Source organism: Pelophylax lessonae (assembly GCF_965119305.1).
Source record: "Pelophylax lessonae genome assembly, chromosome: 5".
Lineage (NCBI taxonomy): Eukaryota > Metazoa > Chordata > Amphibia > Anura > Ranidae > Pelophylax > Pelophylax lessonae.
The window spans coordinates 133784981-133811298 of record NC_138772.1 but is presented as its reverse complement, the minus strand read 5'-3'; the positions used below and the strand labels follow the sequence as shown (position 1 = coordinate 133811298).

The 26318-nt window shown below is 43.6% G+C and overlaps 2 protein-coding genes across 3 annotated transcripts in view; both read left to right on the top strand.

Moving 5' to 3' along the window:
• SPMIP4 (sperm microtubule inner protein 4) overlaps positions 1-10919 on the top strand; it is a 79182-nt gene extending 68263 nt beyond the window's left edge. Inside the window, exons 8-9 of the mRNA XM_082259783.1 lie at positions 4378-4469; positions 10189-10919. Coding sequence (XP_082115909.1) covers positions 4378-4469; positions 10189-10902 — 806 coding nt within the window. The 3' untranslated portion in view covers positions 10903-10919. The remainder of the gene's footprint in view (positions 1-4377; positions 4470-10188) is intronic.
• Positions 10920-21235: 10316 nt separating this feature from the next.
• Positions 21236-26102, top strand: CYCS (cytochrome c, somatic). Of its 2 annotated transcripts, none has more exons than XM_082259584.1 (3): positions 21236-21364; positions 23397-23574; positions 25745-26102. In XM_082259584.1, the coding sequence occupies exons 2-3, from the start codon at positions 23406-23408 to the stop codon at positions 25891-25893; spliced, it is 318 nt and encodes a 105-aa protein (XP_082115710.1). In that variant the 5' UTR covers positions 21236-21364; positions 23397-23405; the 3' UTR covers positions 25894-26102. The 2 variants fall into 2 exon arrangements, with proteins under 2 accessions (XP_082115710.1, XP_082115709.1); XM_082259583.1 differs by having other exon boundaries at positions 21242-21359.
• The last annotated feature ends 216 nt before the right edge of the window (positions 26103-26318 follow it).

The window sequence follows — 26318 nt, the reverse complement described above, 5'->3', positions numbered from 1 at the left end:
GACACCAAATTCGGCACAGAGAAGACGCTTCTGGAGGTTAAACGAGGATTTACTCCAGAGAGAGGAGGTAGTTAAGGAGCTTACAGAGGAGATGAAGGCCTTCTTTGAGATCAATGACCAACCGGAGTGCCGGACGGGGACCCTCTGGGAGGCTCATAAATCGGTGATGAGAGGCATCTTCATCAAGCATGGAGCACGGATAAAAAAGGAAAGGGGGAAGCAAATGTTACAACTTCTAGAAAAACTTAGCTTACTAGAGATAGAACATAAACACACCTTATCAGAGACGGTGGAGGGAGAATTGAAGTTGATTAGAAAACAGATAACGGACCTGTTACAATACAAAGCTAAAGCAGCTATTCAAAGGTGTCGGAAAATGAATTACGAATCAGGTAATAAATGTGGGAAATTATTGGCCAGTACAGTAAGAGAGCAGAAATTGAGGTCGTACATACCGCATATCATCACAACAGAAGGGGCCAAGAAAACGTTACCAACACAAATAACAGCAGAATTTGAGAAATATTATAATTCATTGTATAATTTAAAAAAAACCCCACCATCTTTAGAAGATATTGAAAGATATATAGATCAGTCACAGCTCCCTAAATTGATAGAGGCGGATCGGGAGGATCTAGAGAGGGAAATTACCATCGAGGAGATAAAGCAAGCACTTAAGTCTATGAAGCCTGGGAAAGCGCCGGGCCCAGATGGCCTAACGACTCAATATTATCAAACGCTGTTCCATATCCTAGGCCCATATCTAGCAAGATTATTTAATGCATCAGATATAGATGGGAAATTTTCCAGAGATACACTCACGGCCCATATATCTTTGATACTAAAAGAAGGTAAAGACCCGTCTTCATGCAGCAGTTATAGACCAATTTCTTTACTAAATGTGGATTTAAAAATATTTACTAAAATTCTCGCAAATAGACTGGCAAGGGTCCTCCCAAGCTTAGTACACTTAGATCAGGGGGGATTCATGTCATCAAGGGAAGCAAGAGACAATACTACCCGAATTCTCAACCTAATACAAGTAGTAAAGGAAAAAAAGATTCCGTGCGTAGTGTTGAGCACAGACGCAGAGAAGGCATTTGATCGGGTGGGATGGCCTTTCATGTTTGCTGTGCTCAAATATATTGGAATAGGGAAAGAGATGCTGGAAAAAATCACCAGAGTTTACACAGAGCCAACGGCTAGGGTAAAAGCTAATGGCATACTATCGGACGCCTTCCCAATCAGAAATGGCAAAAGGCAGGGATGCCCATTATCGCCCTTACTTTTTGCCTTGGTTGTAGAACCTTTCCTATGTAGAATTCGACTAAATCAAGATATTGAGGGGGTAAAGATAAAAGAGAAACAATATAAAATTGCCGCTTACGCGGACGATTTACTATTTTCACTAACTAACCCAGGTATATCATTGCCGAATTTAATACAAGAGTTTAAAAAATTTGGTGCTATGTCATATTTGAAAATCAACTTTGGGAAGTCAGAAGCGATGGGAATAGGGGTACCTATTTCCCAAGTAAATGCACTGAAAAGCAGTTTTGGTTTCAAATGGAAGGAAGAGGCGGTGAGATACCTGGGGACATTCATACCAGCAAAATTAACGCGGGTGTACGATCTCAATTTCTTGCCCTTGATTGCAAAAATGAGGAATCTATTAGAACAATGGCGTAAAGGGATGCACTCATGGTTTGGTAAATGTAATTTGTTAAAGATGACAGTTTTGCCAAAATTTGTGTACTTGTTGCGAGCGTTGCCTGTCAAGATCCCCAGTGTCTTTTTCAAAGTAATACACTCTCTGTTTGTGGAATATATCTGGAATTACAAAAAACCACGAATAGCAAGACGAATTTTAATATTGCCAAAAAAAAAAGGGGGTCTAGCCTTCCCAGATATACGGGCATATTATCAGGCCACTCAAGTGGCCAGAATTTTGGACTGGTGGCACCACTCGGAAAATAAATTGTGGGTACAAATAGAGCAGGAACAAACAGAAGTGGACTTGAAGAGAGCGATATGGTGCTACCAGGTGTTACCTAAGTATTTGAAAAACCATTTGACAATAGGAAATACACTTCGGGTATGTAGACAACCAAATATATACACCAAACTGACAACGAACGAGTCACCGTTATTTCCAATCTTGGGGAACCCACAGTTTGCACCAGGTCTAGATAAAAGACAGTTCGGGGATTTGAGGGAGAAGAAAATTGAGCAGGCCTCGTCTTTCCTGTTACAAAGAAGATGGCCTTCAATTAACCAATTGATTGATAGAGGGGGAATATATAATATCCCTTTCTGGCAAGCAATTCAAATACATCACTATCTGGCCTCAATACCAAGACCAGAAAGTTATGGTAGAGCATTAACGAGATTTGAACAACACTGTGTGAAGCCAGGGACCTTACTACACACATTATCAATCGCTTACGGGCTACTGACAGATCCGGACGATCAGCCGGAATTGTCTTGGCCGGGAAAATGGGGAAGGGATTTAGGATGTAATTTGACAAGTGAACAGGTCCAGAGGATATTAAGATTTACCTTTAAACCTTCTGGATGCGTCAAAATCCAAGAACTGAATTACAAGCTTATAACAAGATGGTATATTACACCCAAGAAAATACATAGATGGTTCCCGAGGGAATCAGGTTTATGCTGGAGATGCAAAAAAGAGGAAGGTACATTGTACCATATTTTCTGGACCTGTACAGATATAAAACCATTTTGGCAGGGAATAAAAAATATTATCCAAAAATTTACGGAATACAAAATTGAAGAAAATCCGCTTTTCTTCTTACTACAGGGGACAGAGATACCAGTAAGGAGATATGAAAATTCTATCATCCCGTATTTGGTTAATGCAGCTAAGGCATGTATTCCAGGTAATTGGAAAAAAACACAACCCCCCTCGAGGGTAGAATGGATACACAGAGTAGAGGATATTAGAAGAATGGAAGAGCTAATTGCTTTTTCCCAAGATAGACAGGAGAAATATAAAAAGATATGGGAATCATGGAATCTTTTTATGGTCTCTGAGGAAGGGAAACAATTCACAGGAGGATAGATGGGAGGATAATGGAGAGGAGGGATAGTGAGTCCTCCATGCTGAAGGCAGTGGAGCAATTAACTAAACCTTTTTTTTTTTTTTTTTTTTTTTTTGGGGGGAGGGGGGGGGGAGGGAAGGGGGAGGAAGGGGCATGGGATGAAAAGGAAAAATAAGGAAGGAATATAAGCCAAGTAAACATTGAAAGAATGGGAGCAATAAAGGTTTATTTGATATTGTATTACTTGTTGAAATGTTAATGTATTTAAGCTGTACTTCCTGAATAAAATTCATATTTGAAAAAAGAATAAATATAATAAAGGATTTATTACAGACAAAAGTAAAGTTTATTTGATTTCTGCCTTAATATAGTCAGAAAATTATAGTATAATATAAAGGTTTTATTGTTTAGAAAGACGTGTTTCATACCATTATGCAGTGTTTCAGCTTTTATGATATTAGTGCAGCCACCTTATAGCTGAAGCCTGAAAAGGGGGCCTTTAGGTGTCTTAAGTGGGGTACAAACTATAAGAACATCAGGTGAACGATTGTCCGATTTTCCTTGTTGTTTCACAGCAAGTCGGAACTGAGGAAAGAAATAACGTACGAAAATTCTCGTACAACAAAGGCTTCTGTTTTGTTGTTCATTGTTTCTGAGCATGAAAATCGTACGAAAACGGTACATAAATGAAAATTGTTTGTTCTGTTCCTGTACAAGAAATATTTTGAAGTTTGTCCCTTCGGAAATTTTTTTTGGAAAGTCTGAATCGGCTGTCGAAAGTTTTTTACACACTATATGAAATCTGAATGATTGTTCCTTGGACTAAAATGTTTGCTCAATTTTCCTATAGGGTGTACGAGACTTTCCTCTAGAAAACAGATTCATAAAACTTTTAACCTGCAACAGGTTAGCAGAGCGGAGTGCTTTTATGACTTTCATTCAAGCTCTTGCCTCCTGTGCTACTACAGGATCTATTCTAGTATAAGTAAAGTACAACCTGTACTGCTAAAGACGGGCACATTTATCTACACTGCTACAACACTATTTTTGTAGCACTGGCAGCCATAATGTAGCCTTGACCAGGAACATATTCACAAGCTCCATAACTCTTCCCTGTTGCATATTCTCATACATCGCCTTCATTCCATTGTAATGTCAAACACTTTGGAGTGATCCAAACCAGTCACAAAAAACTGGCCTGCACATAAATCAGGAGTTTTGCCAAGTACCTCATACAGAGAACAGTACAGACACAGATAAATCATCCCAGACTTTTTGAGCACTTTTCTGAACAAAAATTTTCTTTGATACTCAGATCGTGGTGAAATGAACCCACTACAACTTGACGATTATTATGAGAAGGTAATTGGCAACATAACAGGAAAAACAGATGAAAATACAGAAATGGTAAGTCATATTCATGTATGCACACATTATATAATTCATATACAAGCATAATTTCCTAAATTAGGTGATAAAAATAATTGTGCCTTTAATGTAGCCACTAAACCGCACGCTGACTTACCTTTATGAAAGTCAAGCCATAATCACTGACATTAATAGAGTATGGGAATTTATAAAATAAACATTAATACTCACCTAGGTGGATGTAGCTTCGGTCCAATGCTGCATCTGTTCCCCGCTGCCTCTACGATCGAGAACTGAGCAATCAAATAACACTGATAGCTTAATTCTCAGTCTTCAGTAAACAGAGAGTCGGTGACTGTCAGTCACCAGCTCTCTGCTCTGCCCCTCCAGCGGGCAGGAGTAACTGGCTCAGTCTCCAAGTGGCTCACTGAGAGGCTGAGCCAGCTGTGGATCCATGCATCTAGGTGGATCTTGATGTTAAATTTGGGATCACTTCAATCCCCTTACCACTCTATCTACAACTAAAATAAAAGATTTGGCTTTAAATATACTGTAAAAAATAAACACTCTTGATTTACAAGGGTAACAATATGTTTATGTCCAAGTCTACCTTATCCTCCAATGTGTGTAAAGGTGCAATCCATTTAACCACAGACATGAATGGAAACTATCATATCTGCTACAAAGGATGTTTATTTACAGCGAGATGGCAGAGCAGTGACTCGCTTAGATGCAACTAGAAATGGCCTTAAACGGGCCTTTAAAGAAAAAAAGTAATACAGTGTCTTAAAAAGTATATACCCCTTGACATTTTCCTCATTTTTTCATGTTATGAAAAGTGTGGTGTCCATTTGTACTCAGCCCCCTTTACTCTTATACCCGCTAACTAAAATCTAGTGGAACCAATTGCCTTCAGAAGTCACCTAATTAGTAAATAGAGTCCACCTGTGTGTAATTTATTCTCAGTATAAATACAGCTGTTCTGTGAAGCCCTCAGATGTTTGTTAGAAAACCTTAGTGAACAAACAGCATCATGAAGGCCAAGGAACACACCAGACAGGTCAGGGATAAAGTTGTGGAGAAGTTTAAAGCCAGGTTAAGTTATAAAAAAAATATCCCAAGCTTTGAACATCTCACGGAGCACTGTTCAATCCAACATCTGAAAATGGAAAGAGTATGGCACAACTGCAAACTAGAGCTGCACAATACTGGGTAAAATGGGAATCGCAATTTTTTTGCTTAGAATAAAGATCGCAATTCTCGGCGTAACATCATCTTTCACATTATACAAAAAAAATAGGCTAACTTTACTGTATATTTCTTTTTTTTATTCATTGAAGTGTATTATTTTACTAAAAAAAAAAAAAAAAAAAGACTGCTGCGCAAATACAGTGTGACATACAATATTGCAGTGACTGACATTTTATTCTCTTGGGTCTCTGCTAAAAAATATATATAATGTTTAGCGGTTTTAAGTAATTTTCTAGCAAAAAATACTGATTTTTAACTTGTAAGCAACAAGTGTCAGAAAAAGGCTTAGTCTTTAAGTGGTAGGGTTACAAAGGTTTGGATTTTTAAAATAAAAATAACAAACATGTTATACTTACCTATCCTCCTCTCCTGGGGTGCCCCGGCAGTGCTCCTGGCTTCTCCTCTTCATCAGGCACCCCCACGGAAATAAGCTTTCCCTGGGGGCACCCATGCGGGCACCAGGGCCGATCCCAGGGTCACAGACGCCTGGGTGCAGAAATATTTCTGGCGCCCCCACGTGGGCGTGGCCATCTTACTAACTCCTCCCCTTTACAAATGTTTCTATGGCAATGACTTAAACACAGAGATGCTCCCCTAAGGAGTCTTCCTTACCCCGGGACCCTGCCACGATCTCTTAACAATAAACAAATACTCTAATAGGACCTGGAGGGGGGGTCTCTCTAATGGACACAGAGAGGGCCTCTATTAGAGAGTCTGTTAGACAGAGCCCCCAGACATACTATAGGAGATGGTCAGAGACTGCAGACTTGATACAAGAGATGGTCAGAGACTGCGGATATGATACAAGACATCAATGTATCGATGCAGCCTCACCAGTGCCCATCAAATGCAAGCTTATCAGTGCCCATAAAATGCTGCCTTATCAGTTGTGCCCACCAAATGCAGACTTATCAGTGCTCACCAAATGCAGACTCAACAGTGCCCACCAAATGCAGACTCAACAGTGCCCACCAAATGCAGCCTTACCAGTGCCCACCAAATGCAGCTTACCACAGCCCACCAATTACAGCCTTATCAGTGCCCACCAAATGCAGCCTACCATTGCTCACCAAATGCAGCCTTATCAGTGCCCACCAAATGCAGCCTTCCAGTGCTCACCAAATGCAGCCTATCAATGCCCACTAAATGCAGCCTAGCAGTTCCAACCAAATGCAGCCTCATCAGTGCCCACCAAATGCAGCCTACCAGTGCCCACCAAATGCAGCCTTCACTACCTCCACCTAACCCCTCCCCTACCTCTTCCCTGCAGCATGCATGCCCCCCAATACTGCACCTTCACTACCTCCACCTAACCCCTCTCCTACCTCATCCCTGCACCATGCATACCCCACTCCATACTGTACCTTCACTACCTCCACCTAACCTCCTAACCGCTCATCTACCTCATCCCTGCACCATGAATGCCCCCCCCCCCCTCCATACGGCTCCTTTACTATATCCACCTAACTCCTCTCCTGCCTCATCCATGCACCATGCATGCCCCCCCCCCTCCATACTGCTCCTTTACTACCTCCACCTAACCTCCCAACCCCTCTCCTACCTCATCCCTGCACCATGCATGCCTCCCAACACTGAACCTTCACTACCTCCACCTAACCTCCTAACCCATCTCTTACCTCATCCCTGCACCATGCATGACCCCCTCCCTAATACTGCACATTGACTACCCCCACCTAACCTCAGAACCCCTCTCTTACCTCATCCCTGCACCATGCATTCCCCCCAATACTGCACCTTCACTACCTCCACCTAACCTCCTAACCCCTCTCTTACCTCATCCCTGCACCATGCATGACCCCCTCCCTAATACTGCACATTCACTACCCCCACCTAACCTCCTAACCCCTCTCTTACCTCATCCCTGCACCATGCATGACCCCAATACTGCACCTTCACTACCTCCTCCTAACCTCCTAACCCATCTCTTACCTCATCCCTGTACCATGCATGACCCCCAATACTGCACATTCACTACCTCCACCTAACCTCCTAACCCATCTCTTACCTCATCCCTGCACCATGCATGACCCCCAATACTGCACCTTCACTACCTCCACCTAACCTCCTACCCATCTCTTACCTCATCCCTGCACCATGCATGACCCCCAATACTGCACCTTCACTACCTCCACCTAACCTCCTAACCCATCTCTTACCTCATCCCTGCACCATGCATGACTCCCAATACTGCACATTCACTACCCCCACCTAACCACTCTCTAGTCTTACCTCATCCCTGCACCATGCAGAACAGGCGCTTCAGCTACTTGGCCAAAACCGTCCCTCACCTCAGTCATTGCAGGCTGCCCAGGAACTCCGTTCAGAGCTGATCCATCCCACAGGACCCACACCAAGACAGGAAGACCGCGGGAAGAAGATTTAAGGCATGTGATGGACAGCGCTTCCGATGTACGCATTGGCTGTGTAAGCAACAGTAGGCGGTGCAGCCTGCAAGATTTAGGCTGAACTGATTCCTGCTGCCTCCCCAGCCAATGGGTATTTGAGGTTCTCCTTAGTCCCTTTCTCATGACATCACCCAGAGGTAGGACACAAAGTAAGATACAGGACGATTGTCCGGTCCTGTATTGGTGTGGGATAGATCGGCGCTCCCCTGTGATTCCTCCGCTCCTCCTTCTGACCTACCAGCTCTCCATCCGCCTCCCTCCGCAGCTCCCAGCCGTACGGCGATCCCCTGTGATTCCTCCGCTGCCATAGAAACTGAAAGCGCTGCGGCGCCAGGCAGGCAGGAGGCAGCGGGAGGCTGAGTGCCACTTGAGCCTCGGCGCCCCCCCCTTCTGCCTAAGCTTGCAGCGCCTGGGCGCGGTGCACCCCGTGCACCCGCCCATGATCGGCCCTGGGGGGCACACTCCTAAGTCCTCCTGCTATGTTCATTGACACAGACAGCGGGACTCAGCCCCGCCTCAAACTCCTGTGTCACTGGATTGTATAGACAGCAGCGGGAGCCAACGACTCCCATTGCTATCAATCTGTCCAGTGAGATGAGAGCCAGTGGCTCGAGCTGCTGGGCTTGTGCATGACCGTTAAACGAATGGGCTCAGGTAAGAAAAATGGGGGGGGGTTTAGGGGGGGGGCACTACAGCAAAGAAAGTTTTTCACCTTAATGCATAGAACGCAATAAGGTGAGAAACTTTACAACCCCTTTAAACTGACCTTATTTACAGACCGAAAATTCATCCCTTTGCGCTAAAAGAACCAAATGATACAATGTTTATAGTTATGTCTCAGCGCTAAGCATTGTTTATAAACATTTGCCGGAGGCTGTTTATTTATTTTTATTTTTTTGACAGCTCTGAACAGAGAACGGTTCTGCACTGTATGATTAGTGGCAATACCGAATTAAGATCATGAGGGGGGTTGAATCGAGATCGCTAATTTTTAACGATTACTGCAAACCTACCAAACATGGCCGTCCACCTAAACTGACAGGCCGGGCAAGGAGAGCAATAAGCAGCCAAGATGCCCATGGTAACTCTGGAGGAACTGCAGAGAGCACCAGCTCGGGTTGAAAGAAAGCCATAAGAAGTCCCGTTTGCAGTTTGTGAGAAGCCATGTGGGGAACACAGCAAACATGTGGAAGGAGGTGCTCTGGTCAGATGAGACCAAAATTAAACTTTTTGACCTAAAAGCAACACACTGTGTGTGGCAGAAAACTAACAATGCACATCACCCTGAACGCATCATCCCCACCGTAAAACATGGTGGTGGCAGAATTATGTTGTGGGGATGCTTTTCTTCAGCAGGGATAAGGAAGCTGGTCAAAGTTAAAGTCAGCAAAAGACTTAAGACTGAGGTCCAGCAGGACAACGACCCTAAACATACAGAGCTACAATAGAATGGTTTAGATTAAAGCATATTCATGTGTTAGAATGGCCCAATCAAAGTCCAGACCTAAATTCAATTGAGATTCTGTGGCAAGACTTGAAAATTGTTGTTCACAGACGCTCTCCATCCAATATGACAGAGCTTGACCTATTTTGCCAAGAATAGGCAAGCATTTCACTCTCTAGATGTGCAAAGCTGGTAGAGACATACCCAGAATGATATGCAGTTGTAATTGCAGGGGTTCTACAAAGTATTGACTCAGGGGGACTGAATACAAATGCACGTTACACTTTTCAGATATTTATTTGTAAAAAAATTTTGAAAACCATTTATCATTTTTCTTCCACTTCACAAATATGTGCCACTTCGAGATGGTTTATCACATAAAATCCCAATAACATACATTTACGTTTTTGGTTGTAACATGACAAAATGCGGAATATGTCAAGGGGTATGAATATTTTTTAAGGCACTGTATATCCACAGTGTCCAGTGTAATTTCATTTAAATGACATTAGGTTATATTTCTTGGGTATAGTGACGTATTTGTAAAAAAAGAAGAAATTGCATGAACTGAAAGATTTGAAAACTTTGTAGTTGGATAAAAAATGCATTTATGTAATTTCACAATTACTTTTTCCAGAAGCCAGCATTCTTATCGACTGTCCTTCAAGCACGGCCAATAGAAGGACGTATTGCACGCTCAAGGGAGGGTCGCCGGACTCTTGTGAAAGAGGAAGGACCTGAAAGTGAAACTGTAGAATGTAAACCCAGTTTGAATGATGAGGTGGAGACACCTAGGCATAGATCTTGTACCTCTGACATTGCTAGTAACTTAACTAAGAAGGAAAACACAGAGTATTTATCCTCAACTCAGGGACATAAGGAACCTGATATATGCAAAATGACAGACTCTAGTCAGAAAACAGGTGCATTGTACAGAAAACAGTTAACACCCACACCAACCCATTCTGATTTGGAGTATAAAACAGTCCATGAAGACTTAACAGGTGGACAGGATCCATATATTGTTTTTAAAAACACTTCTGAGCTCAGTAAACCATTCCAAAAGAGGTGTTTTACCAGTCTAGAGTCTTGTTCTATTAAACCACAAGATAGTATATTAGGCCACTATATTCACCAGAACACATTAAGAGCACAAAGTGCCATTCATAAAGCTGGAAAGACTTTGCCGCATGCAACTCTACTTGTGCTGCAAGATTCCTTCTCAAAGTCTGCAGCTCAAAAAACATTCCACCAAACCTTTCCAGAAAAGACAAAAGATCTAAGAGAAAATTGCCATTCTGGAAGGAAGCACAAGTTTTATGGGTTCCATTCCCACTATTTCCATAATTAAAAGCATCAACCACTGTATAAACAATGCAAGAGAAATAAAAGAATCTGCTGAATACAACTGTAGTTGTAAGAGTCTGTAATTACTTTCATTAGCTAATAATAAACAGGTTTGCCTGATCATCCTGGATATGTTGTAAAATAAATCTGTACTGTAGATATATGAAGGCTGCCATTGCTAGCCCTGTCTAAATAGACAAGTCAAGGGTGTAACTATAGCTATAACAGACTGTGAAACAGACTGTGATATGGGGCCCAGTAACTATGGGGGCCCAGCACTATTACATAGCAAATTATGCAAGCAGGTATTAAAAAAATGGTGATTTGAGAAACCTCTAGAAGGGCTCATGTCAGCGGGCATGTTTTCTAGTCTTTAGAATGTACATTAAACTCAGGTCAGAAAAATCCTATTGATTTTATTTCAGCAGTACACATGGCAGTTCATAGGTTGCATTTGACCTGTTTTACGTTGTGCTGGGTTTATTTGGTTGCAGTGGGGTTGATTTACTAAAACTGGAAAGTGCAAAATCTGGTGCAGCTGCACATGGTAGCCAATCAGCTTCTAACTGCAGCGTGTTTGATTAAGCTTTGACGGAACCTCAAAGCTGATTGGTTTCTTTGCAGAGCTGCACCAGACTTTGCACTGTCCAGTTTTAGTAAATCAACCCCAGTAGGTTCTATTGAGGTGGGTTTGAACTACAGATTAACATGTCACACACAGCCCTTTCTTGTCAAGCATTGTGTTGTGCTATGGGGCCCCATCACATATACAGGTTGATTTACTAAAGGCCAGTAGACTATTCACTTTTCAAGGCAATATTCCCCAGTGCTTAGTTTATGAGGTGACGCTCCGCTGATGATGGTCATTCAATCATGTGCAAGTAAAAATACTGTTTTCTTTGCATGCAATTGGGTTTTCTTACCAAAATGAAGTTTAGTCACATTCACTAAGCTCTGGGGAACATTCTCTTGCAAAGTGCAGATTTCCTTGCAAAGTTAACAGCCTATTTGCTTTAGTAAATCAATCCCAAAGTTATACCTCTGCTTGCTGTCATGCTGGTGTTATGCCTTTAGTACATCACTATTCAGCCTGGTAAAAGTATATAAATAAGGGGTTCTCTTGTCACCCTGACTTAACTGTTCTGCATATTTGTCATGGGCCAGTGGCTTAGAAAGCACTGAAGTCAGAGACAGTCAAGCAGAAAGCATTTCTATAAGGTACGCAGCAATGGCATCCTACAAATTCAATTTATAACAGATTTCCTTTTCAAACAGGCATTGACACATATGTTTCAATTTGCATTTGTCTTTAATAATAAAACACATCTAGACATTTATTCATAAATGATCTAGAGGAGGGGATATCTAGTACAATCTCAGTATTTGCGGATGATACTAAACTAAGCATGCCAATATCTTCCATGCATGATGTGGAAACCTGAACAAAATAATGGAGTGGGCAACTACATGGCAGATGAGGTTTAATGTTGAAAAATGTAAAGTAATGCACTTGGGCGTCAGAAACATGAAAGCAATCTACTCACGGGGGGGGGGGGGGACCTCTGGGTGAGTCTAGGATGGAAAAGGACCTGGGGGTGCTGGTGGACAACAGGCTTGGCAGTGGCATGCAATGCCAAGCCGCTGCAAGCAAAGCCAACAAAATACTGGCATGTTTAAAAAAGGGGATTCACTCCAGAAATAAAGAGATTATTCTCCCACTCTACAAAACTCTTGTCCGGCCACATCTGGAGTATGCTGTCCAGTTCTGGGCACCGGTCCTCAGGAAGGATGTGCTGGAACTGGAGAGAGTCCAGAGAAGAGCAACAAAAATAATTAGGGTAATGGAGGACATCAGCTATGAGGAAAGACTACAAGCACTGAGCTTATTCTCTCTGGAGAAGAGACGCTTGAGGGGGGATATGATATCAATGTACAAATACTGTACTGGCGACCCTAGCATAAGGAACAAACTTTTTAGAGAAAGGGAATATAATAAGACACGTGGCCGCTCACTAAAACTAGAGGAAAAACGGCTGAACCTTAAAATACGCAAGGGGTTCTTCACTGTCAGAGCAGTAAGTATATGAAATTCTCTTCCACAAGCAGTCGTATCAGCAGGGAGCATCGATAGTTTCAAAAAACTATTAGATGGGCACCTTAAAGACCACAACATACAGGGGTATACAATGTACGGTTAACAGCAAACACACACACACATTATAGGTTGAACTGGATGGACTGATGTCTTTTTTCAACCTCACAAACTATGTAACTATGTAACTATATGGTATAAAACAATGGTAGCCAAAGTGTGGGACCAATTATCTTAGTGGTACTTATCAAGCCTCAGAATATTTATCCAGTACTGTCACTCTAGTGATCTCTGCAGTGTGGTAGGTATATTGATGATCTATATATGTGTACTAGAAGGATCTATATCTATGAGCTCTAGTGGCCATATTAGAGATGACATTTTTTTTTTTCTTATGGTTACAATTATAAACATCAAATACATTTATTAAGACAATTTTTAATAAAATTTCCAATGTCATTTTATATAGATACCAAGTTTCATAACTGTCAATGTTAAATAGGATCAGGGTAATATTTAGATAAAACTAAAAATGAATATATTAGGAGAAACAGTACTTATATTACAGGGATGGTATTTGGAATATCAAAAGGCAGCCAGCTAGCAACATATTAATGGAATGGATAAGATTGGAAGGATATTGGCTTTCTCACAAGACAAGGTGTTGGCCATCTTAGAATAGAAAATAGAAATATGGGTGATGTACATCAGTAATCAACAGTGTTAGGAGTCTGGACATACATTGATAAAAAAGACTATGTAGTGACAATCAAACTCACTATATAGCAATTTAAAGGGGTGGATTGATGGGCTTGAAACCTTGCGATAAAGTTAGGTGTTAGATTTAAATTTTAATTGTTGTCAATAGTATGCTAATGATCACACTGTCCAAATAATAGGTAGACAGCTTCTACACACACTAAAGGGTTGAAACAGTCAATATGGGTTGGGAAGAAAATATTTGGATGTGGAATTAAAGAGCCACACTGAAATTTTCAAGTCCAAAATTAACTTTATTTCAAACATAAATTTGGTACAGAATCCAATGCGTTTCAGGGGCTAGACACTAGCCCTTCATCATCAGCAGCAGTGCATTCATAGGAAATGAACCAGCATAACAGCCATTCACATATGTAAAAATTTTAAAAAATAAGACTTGGCACAGGCAGCTTCCGCAAATTATATATTTTGCAAATTTAGGCAACTGAGAAGGAAATCTGCATTCATTGAATTGTTAGGAACAGCTTTTAGTCACTGAAGCTCAGAAGATTGTTTTATATTTGTGTTGCAGCCCAGGTGTAAGCTTATCCTAATGGGAATAGTAATATTCTTTCAGGAAAGTCCAACTCAACTATTGAGTCTCCACCTAGGCCAGGGGTGTACACCGGTGACATAGAACCATAAAGTGATTATCTGAAAGATCACTGGACAACCATTCTGTGTCTAAGGGCACCTAAGTGGCCTTAAAACCAACTGCATTGCCCCCCCTTAATCAAAGTGTACCCCCCCAGATTCAAATAAACGAAATCATAAGGTGGGCCACTGGACAACCATTCTGTGTCTAAGGGCACCCAAGTGGCCTTAAAACCAACTGCATTGCCCCCTTAATCAAAGTGTACCCCCCCCCCCCGATTCAAATAAACTAATCATAAGGTGGGCCACTGGACAACCATTCTGTGTCTAAGGGCACCCAAGTAACCTTAATACCAACTGCATCGCCCCCCTTAATCAAAATGTACCCCCCCCCCCCAATTCAAATAAACTAATCATAAGGTGGGCCACTGGACAACCATTCTGTGTCTAAGGGCACCAAAGTTGCCATAAAACCAACTGCATTTCCCCCCTTAATCAAAGTTTACCCCCCTATTAAAATAAACTAATCAGAAAGTGGGCCAGTTTATAGTGACAGACTTCTGGCTGTGAGACAATTCATGTTTGGTACAAAATAATAGCTGTCCGCTGAGCATAATGTGGATATGCACTCCTCTCTTTATCAGGGGTATTGAATTAAAATTCACAGAGATCCGGTCAGTAAAATTTTCATCCAGCAGAAGTCCGAATCACAAGTTTATCCAGTGACTCAGATCCTTTACATTGCAGCCCCCCCACATTTATATCGCAGCCCATTTCTTACATTAGTGTCCTCAGTTCCCTCTTCACATCAGTCTTTCCCCCTTACCTTATCCTCATGCACATCAGGAGATTTTTTTTTTTTTGTTGGTGGCAGGTCATGGTAATGACATAAAATATTCAGCTAAATCAAACTTTTTTTTTTACTATGTTGGGCTATTTTTTTCTTTAGTAATAATAGAAAACAAAAATCAAGAGGTTTTCATTAACATTTTCCACCATCAGTTTGTCCTGAAATACAACAAGGTTTTATTTACCTGGGGTGTCTTGAAATTTTGCATACGTTTAATGGGAGCCTTGACTGAAAAAGACTGAGAAACGCTGCTCTGTGTACCATTGTCAGAGAGCAGCTTATGCACAGCAAAGACTCTACCGGGCCCTGAGCAGGCCGCTGCAGTGAAAAGATTGGGTTATCTGCATCTGAGGTCTGTAATGATACATAATGAGGACAAGATTACAATTTAGGCTCCCAGATATCTAAGAAAGTCAAGTTCGAAATTCTTGTTTCCTTCTATTATGTACTCTTCAGTAAAAAAGGACAAAGTGTTTTGACCTTTACTAGATATCGCTCTACGCCACCTGAGGTCTCCTTGTAAAGTGAAACTGTGATTGCATCACAGACTACTCTGTAAGCCTATCAGCTGATTTACTGCTGCTGTGCCAAATGAACAAGTGTCAAATGAATGACTGGGCTTTCCTGAGACAGCAGCATGGGACAGTGAACTTAGTACAGTGAGCGTTACAACAACCTGACCTGCTTGAACAATGATCAGTTTCTTTGTGATTAAACAGAACCTAATATATAATTTTACAAACTGAAATAGGAGCTTATTTTAGAACATCAACTGTACAAAAAGTTTATATTTGTCACCCACTAATTTTAGGGAGTAACAGGTTAGGTACCTATTAGTGCGCCATTAATACATTTGTGTTGATGCTAGTTGTGTTAAGTATACATAAAGGCAAAAATTTGTTTTAGATTAGGGTAGAGTGGTGAGGGGTTAGAACCATTGTCAGGTTTTTATTGTGGTCTGTGTCCCCATTAGGGAAGACATGGAGGCCAATACAGCATGCAGGAATCAATGGAGAATGACTTACCCACGATTCTGAGTTTGACAGGTACGCAGAGACAGATGCCGATCCTCAAATGCAAACAGTTCCTTCCTTCCTACCTTTCCTGCATTGGCGGTGCCAATGTTCCTGCACCCACTCATCCGCAGATCGTTCAGATGCAGGTTTGGGCATTTCCAGAGCAGATCCAAAAATAACAGGCTACTTCGCCAGAACATTAAAAATCAGATTTTTGTTCATTAACGGACACAGTTCTCCAGAATTCTGAACCATTGGGTTATATTGCCCTCTACAGGAGTAGGATACTGGGCAGAAAAAAGAACTTGTCTATGTCTATGGGCAGTCCTAGGTGGTATACTCCCCCTCTCTGCTATAGGTCTTCAGTTTTGTAACAAGCAGTGTCATAGAGGGGTGGGTGCTGTGTCCGTCAATAAACTCAGAGAAATGGATTTTACGGTAAGGGCTCTTTCACACGGTCAGCCTCCGTAGGTGGATCCATGCTGCTCAGCGGGGATCGATCCGCCGATCCCCGCTGAGCCGGCGGATGACAGCTTGCAGTGCGGAGAGGGAGGTGTCACAGCTCCCGCTGCTCTCTATGGGGGATCGGATCGGACACAGCTCTCCAGGATTCTGAACCATTAGGACATCCCCAAGCAGTGCCAAACATTAAGGGGTGGGACAAAAAAAAAAAAAAAACCCCAATGCCAAACACAATAGCCAACAGGTAAACAGGAGCTCAACAAAAAACAACTGGAGCCCAACTTGAACAATACACCCCACAAAGAGGGAGCAGACCCTCTAAACAGCAGCCTGCAAAGCTTTGCGGCTAAAGGAAGCACCAGCAGATGCCAACACATCCACTTTATAGAATTTAGTGAAAGTGTGCACCGACATCCAGGTGGCCGCCTTGCAAACCTGCGCCACTGACGCCTGATGACGGAAACGCCCAAGAAGCACTAAGCGCCTGAGTAGAATGCACCATTACAGGGAAAGGAGGAACCTTACCTCTCATCGAATAAGCCTGAGTCACCGCCTGTCTGATCCATCTGGAAATGGTCACAGAAGAAGCGGGCAGCCATTTTCTTGGCCTGTCCCTGATCACAAACAGTGAGTTTGACCTCCAAAAAGACTCCGTAGCTGCCAGATACACCCGAATCGCCCGAACCACATCTAGAGCATGCAATGCAAATTCCTTAGGATGCTTGGGCCTGGGACACAGGGAAAGCAACACAATGTCTTCGTTCAAATGGAAATCAGAGACTACCTTAGGAAGGAATGAAGGACATGGGCGCAGTACCACCTTATCTTTATGGACCACCATGTAGGGGCTACAACAAGATAAAGCCGCAAGTTTTGACACCCTGCGAGCAGAGGTGATAGCTACCAAAAAGGCCACCTTCTGGGACAGTATAAGCAGGGGAATCTCCCGAATATTCTCAAAGGGAGGCTTCTGGAGAACTGAAAGCGCCAAGTTCAGATCCCACTTTGGTAAAGGAGACCACGCCGGTGGAGTCAGATGTCGGACCCCTTGAACAAAGGTACGCACAAGAGAATGCGTGGCCAAGGGTCGCTGAAAGAAGATCGCCAAGGCCGACACCTGGTCTTTGATGGTACTCAAGGCCAATTACTACTCAACACTCCATTGAAGGAAGGTCAAAATCTGAGCCACTGAAAAAGAATGAGGGTGAACACCAAATGACTCACACCACCAAATGTATGCTTTCCATGTACGATAGTAGATCTTCCTAGAGGTAGATTTTCTAGCCTTTAGCAGTGTCAGAATCACCAACCCAGGCAAACCTCTATCTTTCAGCATCTGGCTTTCAACAGCTAGGCCGACAAAGCCAGTGTCTGTAAAGCAGGATGGAAGATTGGCCCTGGGGACAAGGGATTCTCTGAGAGGCTCATTGGCAACCAGCCACACCAGGTCGGTGTACCAAGACCGGTGAGGCCAGTTCGGGACAACTAGAATGACCAGAATCCCCTCGGCCTTGATTCTGGGCAAGAGCCATGGCAGAAGCTTGAGAGAAGGGAAGGTGTAGATCAGAAGATACTGGCCCTATGGGGCCACCAGAGCATCTGTGGCATCAGCCAGAGGATCCTGTGACCTTGCCACAAACTTTCTGTTGAGACGGGATGCAAACAGAACCACCTTGGGGGTGCCCCACCAGAGACATATCTGATGAAACACGTCCAGATGAAGGGACCACTCCCCTTGGTCAAATGCCTGCCAACTGAGATAGTCTGCCTGCCAGTTTTCTACTCCTGGAATGTATACGGTGGATACAATCAGTGCGCCCACCAGTGCCTTCTTGTGCGCAGCTACAGGTGTGGAGGAATCATCCTCACTATCCAATAATTCAATGAGCACGGCCGTAGACCCTACAGGGTGGACCCCGTCTGCAGTGACCCAGTCAGATTCAGGATCTGATGAGAGGGGAAGGCGGGGGTGCTTTTTGCTAGCCTGCTGCCCAAAAGCCACCTCCACCCAGGACACAAAAGACTCCAGGTCTGCTGTCAGTGCATCAATGTATGGCTGGGACCCCGAGGACCCTGCAGCCTCTGAGAGGGGTCAGGTGGGGGAAACATGCACCAGGGACTCCATCAATAAAGAGGGGAACCCACACAAAAAGTGTCTAGCACTGCAAAAGGACACCCCCCACCATGCTGCTAGCGCCACTAGGTCGCCAGCAAACAGAGCACTTCACAACCTGCAGCAGAGAGAGGGAGGTACCCCACCAGACTCACCATCCCACCAGAGTAGCACCGACTGCACCAGAATGCACTTTCTCCACGTGCGGCGTCCAAGGGAAAGATAAAGACCCAGGAGTCAGCACCAGGGGAAAAGGAGGAGCTCCCACAGCCGCCCAGAGGCTCCTCTGTAATGCCCGCTGCTCTTTAACATCCCGACCAACAAAAAATGGCTGCTGGACTACACAAACATGGCGATTTTTAGCAGGACTGCAACATTGCGGCAGACAAATCGGACACCTAACTGACACTTTTGAGGGGACATGCTGTCGTGGCTATTATTATCTGGTTTGCTGCAAAGAATACACAACCTACTCATCCCCACATCCATGATTGCCTGGTCAGTCACTTTAATGGATCGCATTCAGCAGCAGCACTGCCTGCCAAACAAGACAAGGACAATCATTTTTGCCATGACCGTAAAGCAAAGTTTTGCGACTGCAGCATGTGAACATCCCCGTCCGCTGCCTTTGCAGGTTAGAGCAGAACTAAACGTCTAATGTTACAAATGGCAAGCAGGCAGGTTTTTTTTACAGCAGAAGAGACGTGCTATGCCGTGTGCAATAGAATACACTTACCTGCCTGCTCACTGTCTTCTTCAGCGATGTAAACTGAGCTGTGCATGGGTGGCTAACTTTACATTGCCGGCACTGTCCCTGTGTACCAGGATAACAGCTTCCTGCACAGGAGTGACCTCATCCTGCCCTGACCAATGAAGACGGTCAAAGAACAGCAACCAGGAGAAGATTCTGGCACTCGTGAAGGATGGGGACTGTTGAAGAAAAGGGAAAGTTTTTCTCCCATTAGTACTGCTATAACCCTTTCCTACCTGCCATGGTGTCCCTTTAAATAGTTCAGAATGCCGAAAATGCTGGAAGGATTGGGGATCACGTGACAACGATCACAGTGATCACATGATCGGACACCGGCTGCCAATCTTTCTACAGGAACAGATATCTTAGTGTTTGTGTTGATAGTTTGCACTCAGCACATAAACATGATATATTGGGTGGTCGTACACGGGTCAAGAGGGGGTAATAGGCAAGGGTGCTAAAAACTTAGCTTAAAACAATCCCTTACAATCAAAAAGTATGTAAAATCATACTTCTAGACCAGTGTTTCTCAACCTTTATTCATTCAAGGACTCAAGGCACCCCATTCCAAAATGTAAAAACTAGGGATCGACGATTATCGGCACAGCCGATATATCGAGGGCCTGATATGTACTTTGCCCGATATATCGGAATCGGCCTTTTGATTTACCGATATTTTGGGAAAGTGCATGTACCGGGGTGCAGCTAGAGGCATCACCCCGGTACCAGTGTCCATAGCCAACGGTCAGCTGTCTTGTAATGACAACCGATGCGGCTGAGAAGACGCTTGACTGTCATTCCAAGGAGCAGGAGGGGACATCCCCCCCCCCTCCAGCCGCCTTCCGTGGCTCGCCCGGGTCTCCTGTCCCACCGGTAGACCCAGGCATCCTACCTTCCCCGCCGTCTGACCGAGTCTCCATTTCTTTGAATTTGGCGCCGCCGAGTACCCGGAAGTGATGTCATGACATCACTTCCGGGTACTGGCGGTGCCTAATTCAAAAACTTACAGCATTCAAAACAGCCAAACTTGGCGTTTTGAATGCTTTAAATGCAGAGGAGGGATTTGGGGTCTTTTAGACCCCCAGATCCCTCCACTACAGTACCCGTAGATATAAAAAAAAATAATAATAATTTAATGTCCGAAAATATCGGCAGATATCGGCCGATACCGATATCCGATGACCAAAACATCGGTATCGGCGGTAAAAAAACGATATCAGTCTATCACTAGTAAATGGTGCACAATAAAAACCTATGACTTTGTGTAACTAAAAGGCAGGCTTTAATCACTAACTGGCTTGTATACATTGTTGGGCAATCTTTGGGCATGCTGCCAGGGCACCCAGGTTGAATAAGGCTGACGTAGACACACACGTGCTCTGACTCACTTTTAAATTGACTCCAACCCATTCCTACCCCTCATTTTCTCTTTTAATAATATGAGCGCATTACGCATGCGCACTTTTTCCATTCACGTAACATTCTAATCAGCTGCTTCTTAGAAAGACCCCGCCTCTCTGCCCTTGCCAACGTCACTGGACGGCGCTTGCGGGCTTTCGTATTTCCCTGGAAAGCCGACGTCTCCTCCTCCACGTTTGGTCAGCCTAGTTTGCTTACGGAGGCGCGTACCAATGAAAAGAGAGAGGAGTGGAAGAGATTGGCTAGCAGGCGATGCTGAAGGCGGGGCGATGGAGACGTAGCACGACGTACGTAAGCGTGGTTGCACGGACACCGGTTACAAAGGGCTTGGCGCAGCGTGTCCTTGGGAGTAGAAAGTTCGCGGCTGACTGCAGTGTACAGTGTCTGGGAGGAAGTCCATACAGGGTGAGGTAAGTTATGGCGGCCGGGGGGCTGCTCAGCATACAGAGTCCTCTCTGTTCTCATTGTCATTATCGGAGATTTGTGCACTGTTGTAGTATGACCTTGTTGTGCCCGCTTCTATCACACGTCCCCAGGAGCCGGCACATTCCTCAGTGGCCGAGTCTTCTATCGTGTGCTCCGTTCCCGGGGTGTAGAGGATGTGTATGGGTGGGGGAGGAGGAAGGTTCGGTGTTAGAGCCGGGGACACTGGACTCCTTCCACTCCTCATCACAGCAATGCCGGCTTCCGGCTCATTCATTACCAGCTGTGCGGGTGATGTCTGCCAAGGATTTCCACTCACCCTTCCCCCCATTATAACCAATCTGGAGGCAGTATTGGCCTGGGAACTCCCTGAGCCTGATGACCCTGAGAAGGTCATGGGGGGGGTCACTGGGGACTTTATATAGGCTTGGGGAGGGGAGGACTGCTATTCCCTTAAAGGGAAGGGAGGTCGTTCCCCCCCCCCCCCCCCTACATAACCTTTATCAAATGATATTGGATATACAAGATTTAACAAATTAATAAAAAAAAAAATATATATATATTTGTACCACTTTGCCAGGCTGTTGGGTTGGAGGAAATTTTTCTTTGCTTCCCTCATGGGTGGAAGGAAAGAATGAACATTGGTTGGTTTTTTCCCCCTCCCACAGCGCTATTATTCTGCTGCTGGGGAGCCTTTCCTGTCGGCAAAATAAAATGATTGCTGTTGCCGGTGTTCTGCCAAGAACTCAATCACGTCCCTTCTGGTGACCCCATATATCAGGAATAATTGGGAGATCTTGAAAACTTGCTGAACAGGCAGCAGTGTATACACTCCTGTACACGCTATGAGAGGACACTGTTAGTCTGCCTGCTAGTAACCAAAAACATGGCCACCTCCAAGGTAGGAACAACTAGTGGGCGATTTAACAATGTCCATTTATATCATGTACCAGAGTGTAAAGGCGGCCGGTGTTCTGTGACCACACCAAGTGGTCGAAACCCCCCGATTATTCCTGGTGTACACCCTCTGGAAGTAACTCGTGAAGTTGGTGTTTTTGGCAGCACACCAGCTTATAGCCAGCAGCACTAATCCTTTGAGAAAAGGCCTGCCTGATAGGGATTTGACAAAAAAAGCAAATTACTTGCGCTCTAACTCATTAAATGTTTTCTTAGGGCTCATTCACAAGTGCGTCAGTCTGTCACTCCTCTGAAAGCGCTGCATGCTTGGATCGCTCTTCAGAGGTGTCTGACAAGTGGTGAGAAGACGACATATCACCTGATTAAGCCTTATGTTTGCTGGCCTACAGCGATGGTGTCAATTGTACACGGTTGTGGTGCGTGTCCAGCGAAGCCCCATGGAACTGCATTAATTGCATGTGGCGGCGACGTGTATCGCAAATCTTGTGTAAACAAGCACTAGGGTCACCATACAGTACATGGTACAAACTTTTAGTGAATAAAAAGCATGTTGCACACAAAGATTGTAACATGAAGTCCTTGAGTTCTGGACATTCATGTTGTGTACAAATCATGCTTACAGAGGGAGACAACAGTAGGTGAGAGGAAATCTACACCATAGGAAGGGAAATTCACTCCTTTAAGTTATCATGGGGGGAGGGGGAGGTGTCTCCACTGAAGCTTTAGCACCAATCCTTGTTTCCACAGCAACCCAAAATGTTTGAAATCCAATGACAAAGTGAGGTGAACTCTTCTGATCAGGGGCACAGACTAGACAAATGTTACAGGGGTGTTGACCCTTCCCTATGCCATCCAAAAAAAGTATATTTACTTTGGCTGGGCTTGCGCAAACACATTTACCTGTTCCAACTTGCATACAAATTTAACTTGAGAACAAACCTCTTATCTGGGGACTGCCTGTACCCAATATCTAACATTCGGATTGTAATATGCATGTGGTGAGCTTTAGGGTCAAAATGTATTGTTGGGAGTTTACATACGCTTTGCGTAAATTTATTCTTACAGAAATCTTTTTTTTTTTTTTTTTTTTTTCCCCCTTAGATTATAGTCATGGGAGACGCAGAGAAGGGAAAGAAGATTTTCGTTCAGAAGTGCGCTCAGTGCCATGTTTGTGAAAAGGGAGGCAAGCATAAGGTTGGGCCTAACCTGTACGGCTTGATTGGACGCAAAACTGGTCAGGCCGACGGCTTCTCTTATACTGATGCAAACAAAAACAAGGGTAAGTTGGAACACTTGTAGGCTTGTTTCCATGGGAGTCCTTATCACTAGCTTTAGGTATGTAGCTCTACCATGTGGTTCCCAGTTTGCCTGAGGCTCTAACAGGAGCCTCCAGCTAGAAATAGGTGAACTGCATCAGCTTTCAGGTTTTATTGCCAAAGCTTAATTCTAGATGAAGTTGGATGCTGATTGGCTACAATGTGCAGCTGCATCAGATTTTGCACTCTTGAGCCCGGTTCACAACAGTGCGATGACAGACATCACATGTGATTTGGAGCGCACTGCTCTGATAATCACATGCAATATCTGTGCGATGCGAATTCAACCATACAGATTGTTTGGCTGAATTTGCATCAGAATCGGAAACATGCACAGGACCCTTTTTGGGTCAGCAGCAGAATCTGATCGCATAGGTGTTCACACCTATGCGATCCGATTCATATCTAAACTGACAGTTCACACAGCGATATGCAAACTGATCTGGGGGTTGTGTTAACTTTGTATTGACACTCACAGCGATTCGCATATGGCAGTGTGAACTGCCTGTCATTTGAAATCAATGCAGGAACCTGCAGTGGATTTGCAGGGTTCCCGCATCGCACGTGTGAACCGGCACTCCGGTGTTACTAAATCAACCCCACAGTGTCTTCGACGTGTTAAGTCAAGCAGCAAGTGTCCTAACACTGCAGGTAAAGAATAGTGCTTGGTATTAAGCAAGTATAACCTAAATGGGCAAAAAGGGTACACACTACTTTTACAAGTAGGCCTGCACAGATATATAAAATTAAAAAAAAAAAAATGTTTTTGATGTAGATGGCTGCAAAATCAAGAGGTTTTTTTTCAAAGCATAAGTTCACCTTTGGGAACATATTGCATGTTTCACCCGTGTTTAGGGTCAAACGGAAAACATGTTCCCAATGCTGCAGCCGCTGCCCAATACCCTCACTCCCTGTACGAGTAACTTCTCCCTGTAGTAGCACTGTCACTTTTTGAAATCGGCACGGCTGTGCGGGGCTCCGCATATTCGGTCACATCATTCATTCGCACACCTGTGTATGAATGAACTAAAAGCCCCCGCATTCTTTGCAGCTGTTGGCTTATAGTGCTGAATGAACTACCACAGCGCTGTGGTAGCTCATGATTTCTTTCTATAAGTGTCTGCCTGCCCCTACGTACGATGTACGTGCACAAATACTGTAGATCTGCAGGAGACCTGCATGACACTGGTGCAATGCTTTACAGACTCCAAAAAAGCTTTTTCCTGCAACAAGTTTGTTTTTTTTTTTTTTTGTGGGGGGGCTATAACTGAAATCGTTTTAATTGCTTGAGTTTCACTTAAGGCAGAACTAAAAGTTCTGCTTTCACAAACTGCAGACAGGCAGGTTCTTTATTGCAAACATGCAATGTCTCTTATAAAAAAAAAAAAAAAAAAAAAACTTCTGCCTGCTCGCTGTCTTCAGTCCCCGTGCTGTGATGACTGGCTTCTGTGTGCAGTAGAGAAGGTATCTACATTGGCCAGTGAAGACAATCGGACAGGAAGCCCGCATAAAATGACTGAGGTATGAGGACATCCACCCTTTGAAATGGATGAACCCCTATTAATGAAAGGGGATGTGCATTTTATTTGCAATAGAGCATGCAAAACATTGTAACCACCATCTGTGGATTATCCATGCAATGCAGACCGTCTGTCGTGCCAGTACCACACAATGTCAGATAGGTCTTGTAATCTTTCTAATCACAGATCCTGATAATTGATACTTGAGCCACAAACACATGCTAAATTCAAATGAATGAGGTGCTGTAGGGAGGAGTACTGGGGGGGGGGGGGGGTGGTTGCCAGGGCAGGTGATGAGGATTCACTTTTACAATAAAAGCTGACATTTCAATTCGGAAAATAATTTGGTAAGCCAGGAAAGGGTTTATGTGGTAGATTTTTGTAAATCACAATATTGATTATGCAGAATTAGGCTCCATGTACACGGGACATTGTTAAAAGTCTAAAAATACAGAATGACCGCTGTGAAACTTGGTATTCTATGACTTTATATGCAAGCATGGGCCAAAAACTGCTTATGTATAATCAGTAGAAAGGTCTGTTCAGGCTACATAATTATAGCCTAGTGCTGGCTGTTCGTAAAATGTCTGACTGCTCTTCTCCTCCCCTATAGGTATTACCTGGAATGAGGAAACCCTGAATGAATACTTGGAAAACCCTAAAAAATACATCCCTGGCACAAAGATGATCTTTGCTGGAATCAAGAAGCAGGGAGAGAGGAAAGACTTGATAGCATACCTCAAAAGTGCATGTTCCTGTTAATTGCTGAATCTGATGCCTTATTTATTTCAAGGAGGGAACCTGTGTGATGAGATACTTTTAAAGTTTATATTTTTATTTGTACTGTCCATACATATTTTAGATTGTCTCATCAACCAGCAAATGTAAAGTTATTGAATGAAAAATATTCGTGAAATGAATTTGGCTTTGTAAGATATCTGTCGCTTTGAGGATCAGATTGTGTTATGAAAGAAATTTGGGCCGACATTAAAAATTCTATTCACTAAACTTTGTTGCAAAATATGTTTGTTTTTTTTTTTCCTCCCTTCTCTGTTCCCTGTTGGCTGCACACCCTAGCGCTGCATTAAACCATCACTTTGAGGGGTAGTTGAGTGCGATACAATTACTGTAGGTACCCAAAGAACTGCTTGGCTTTTCATTTTCTATTCCAACTAAGGCCACAACTT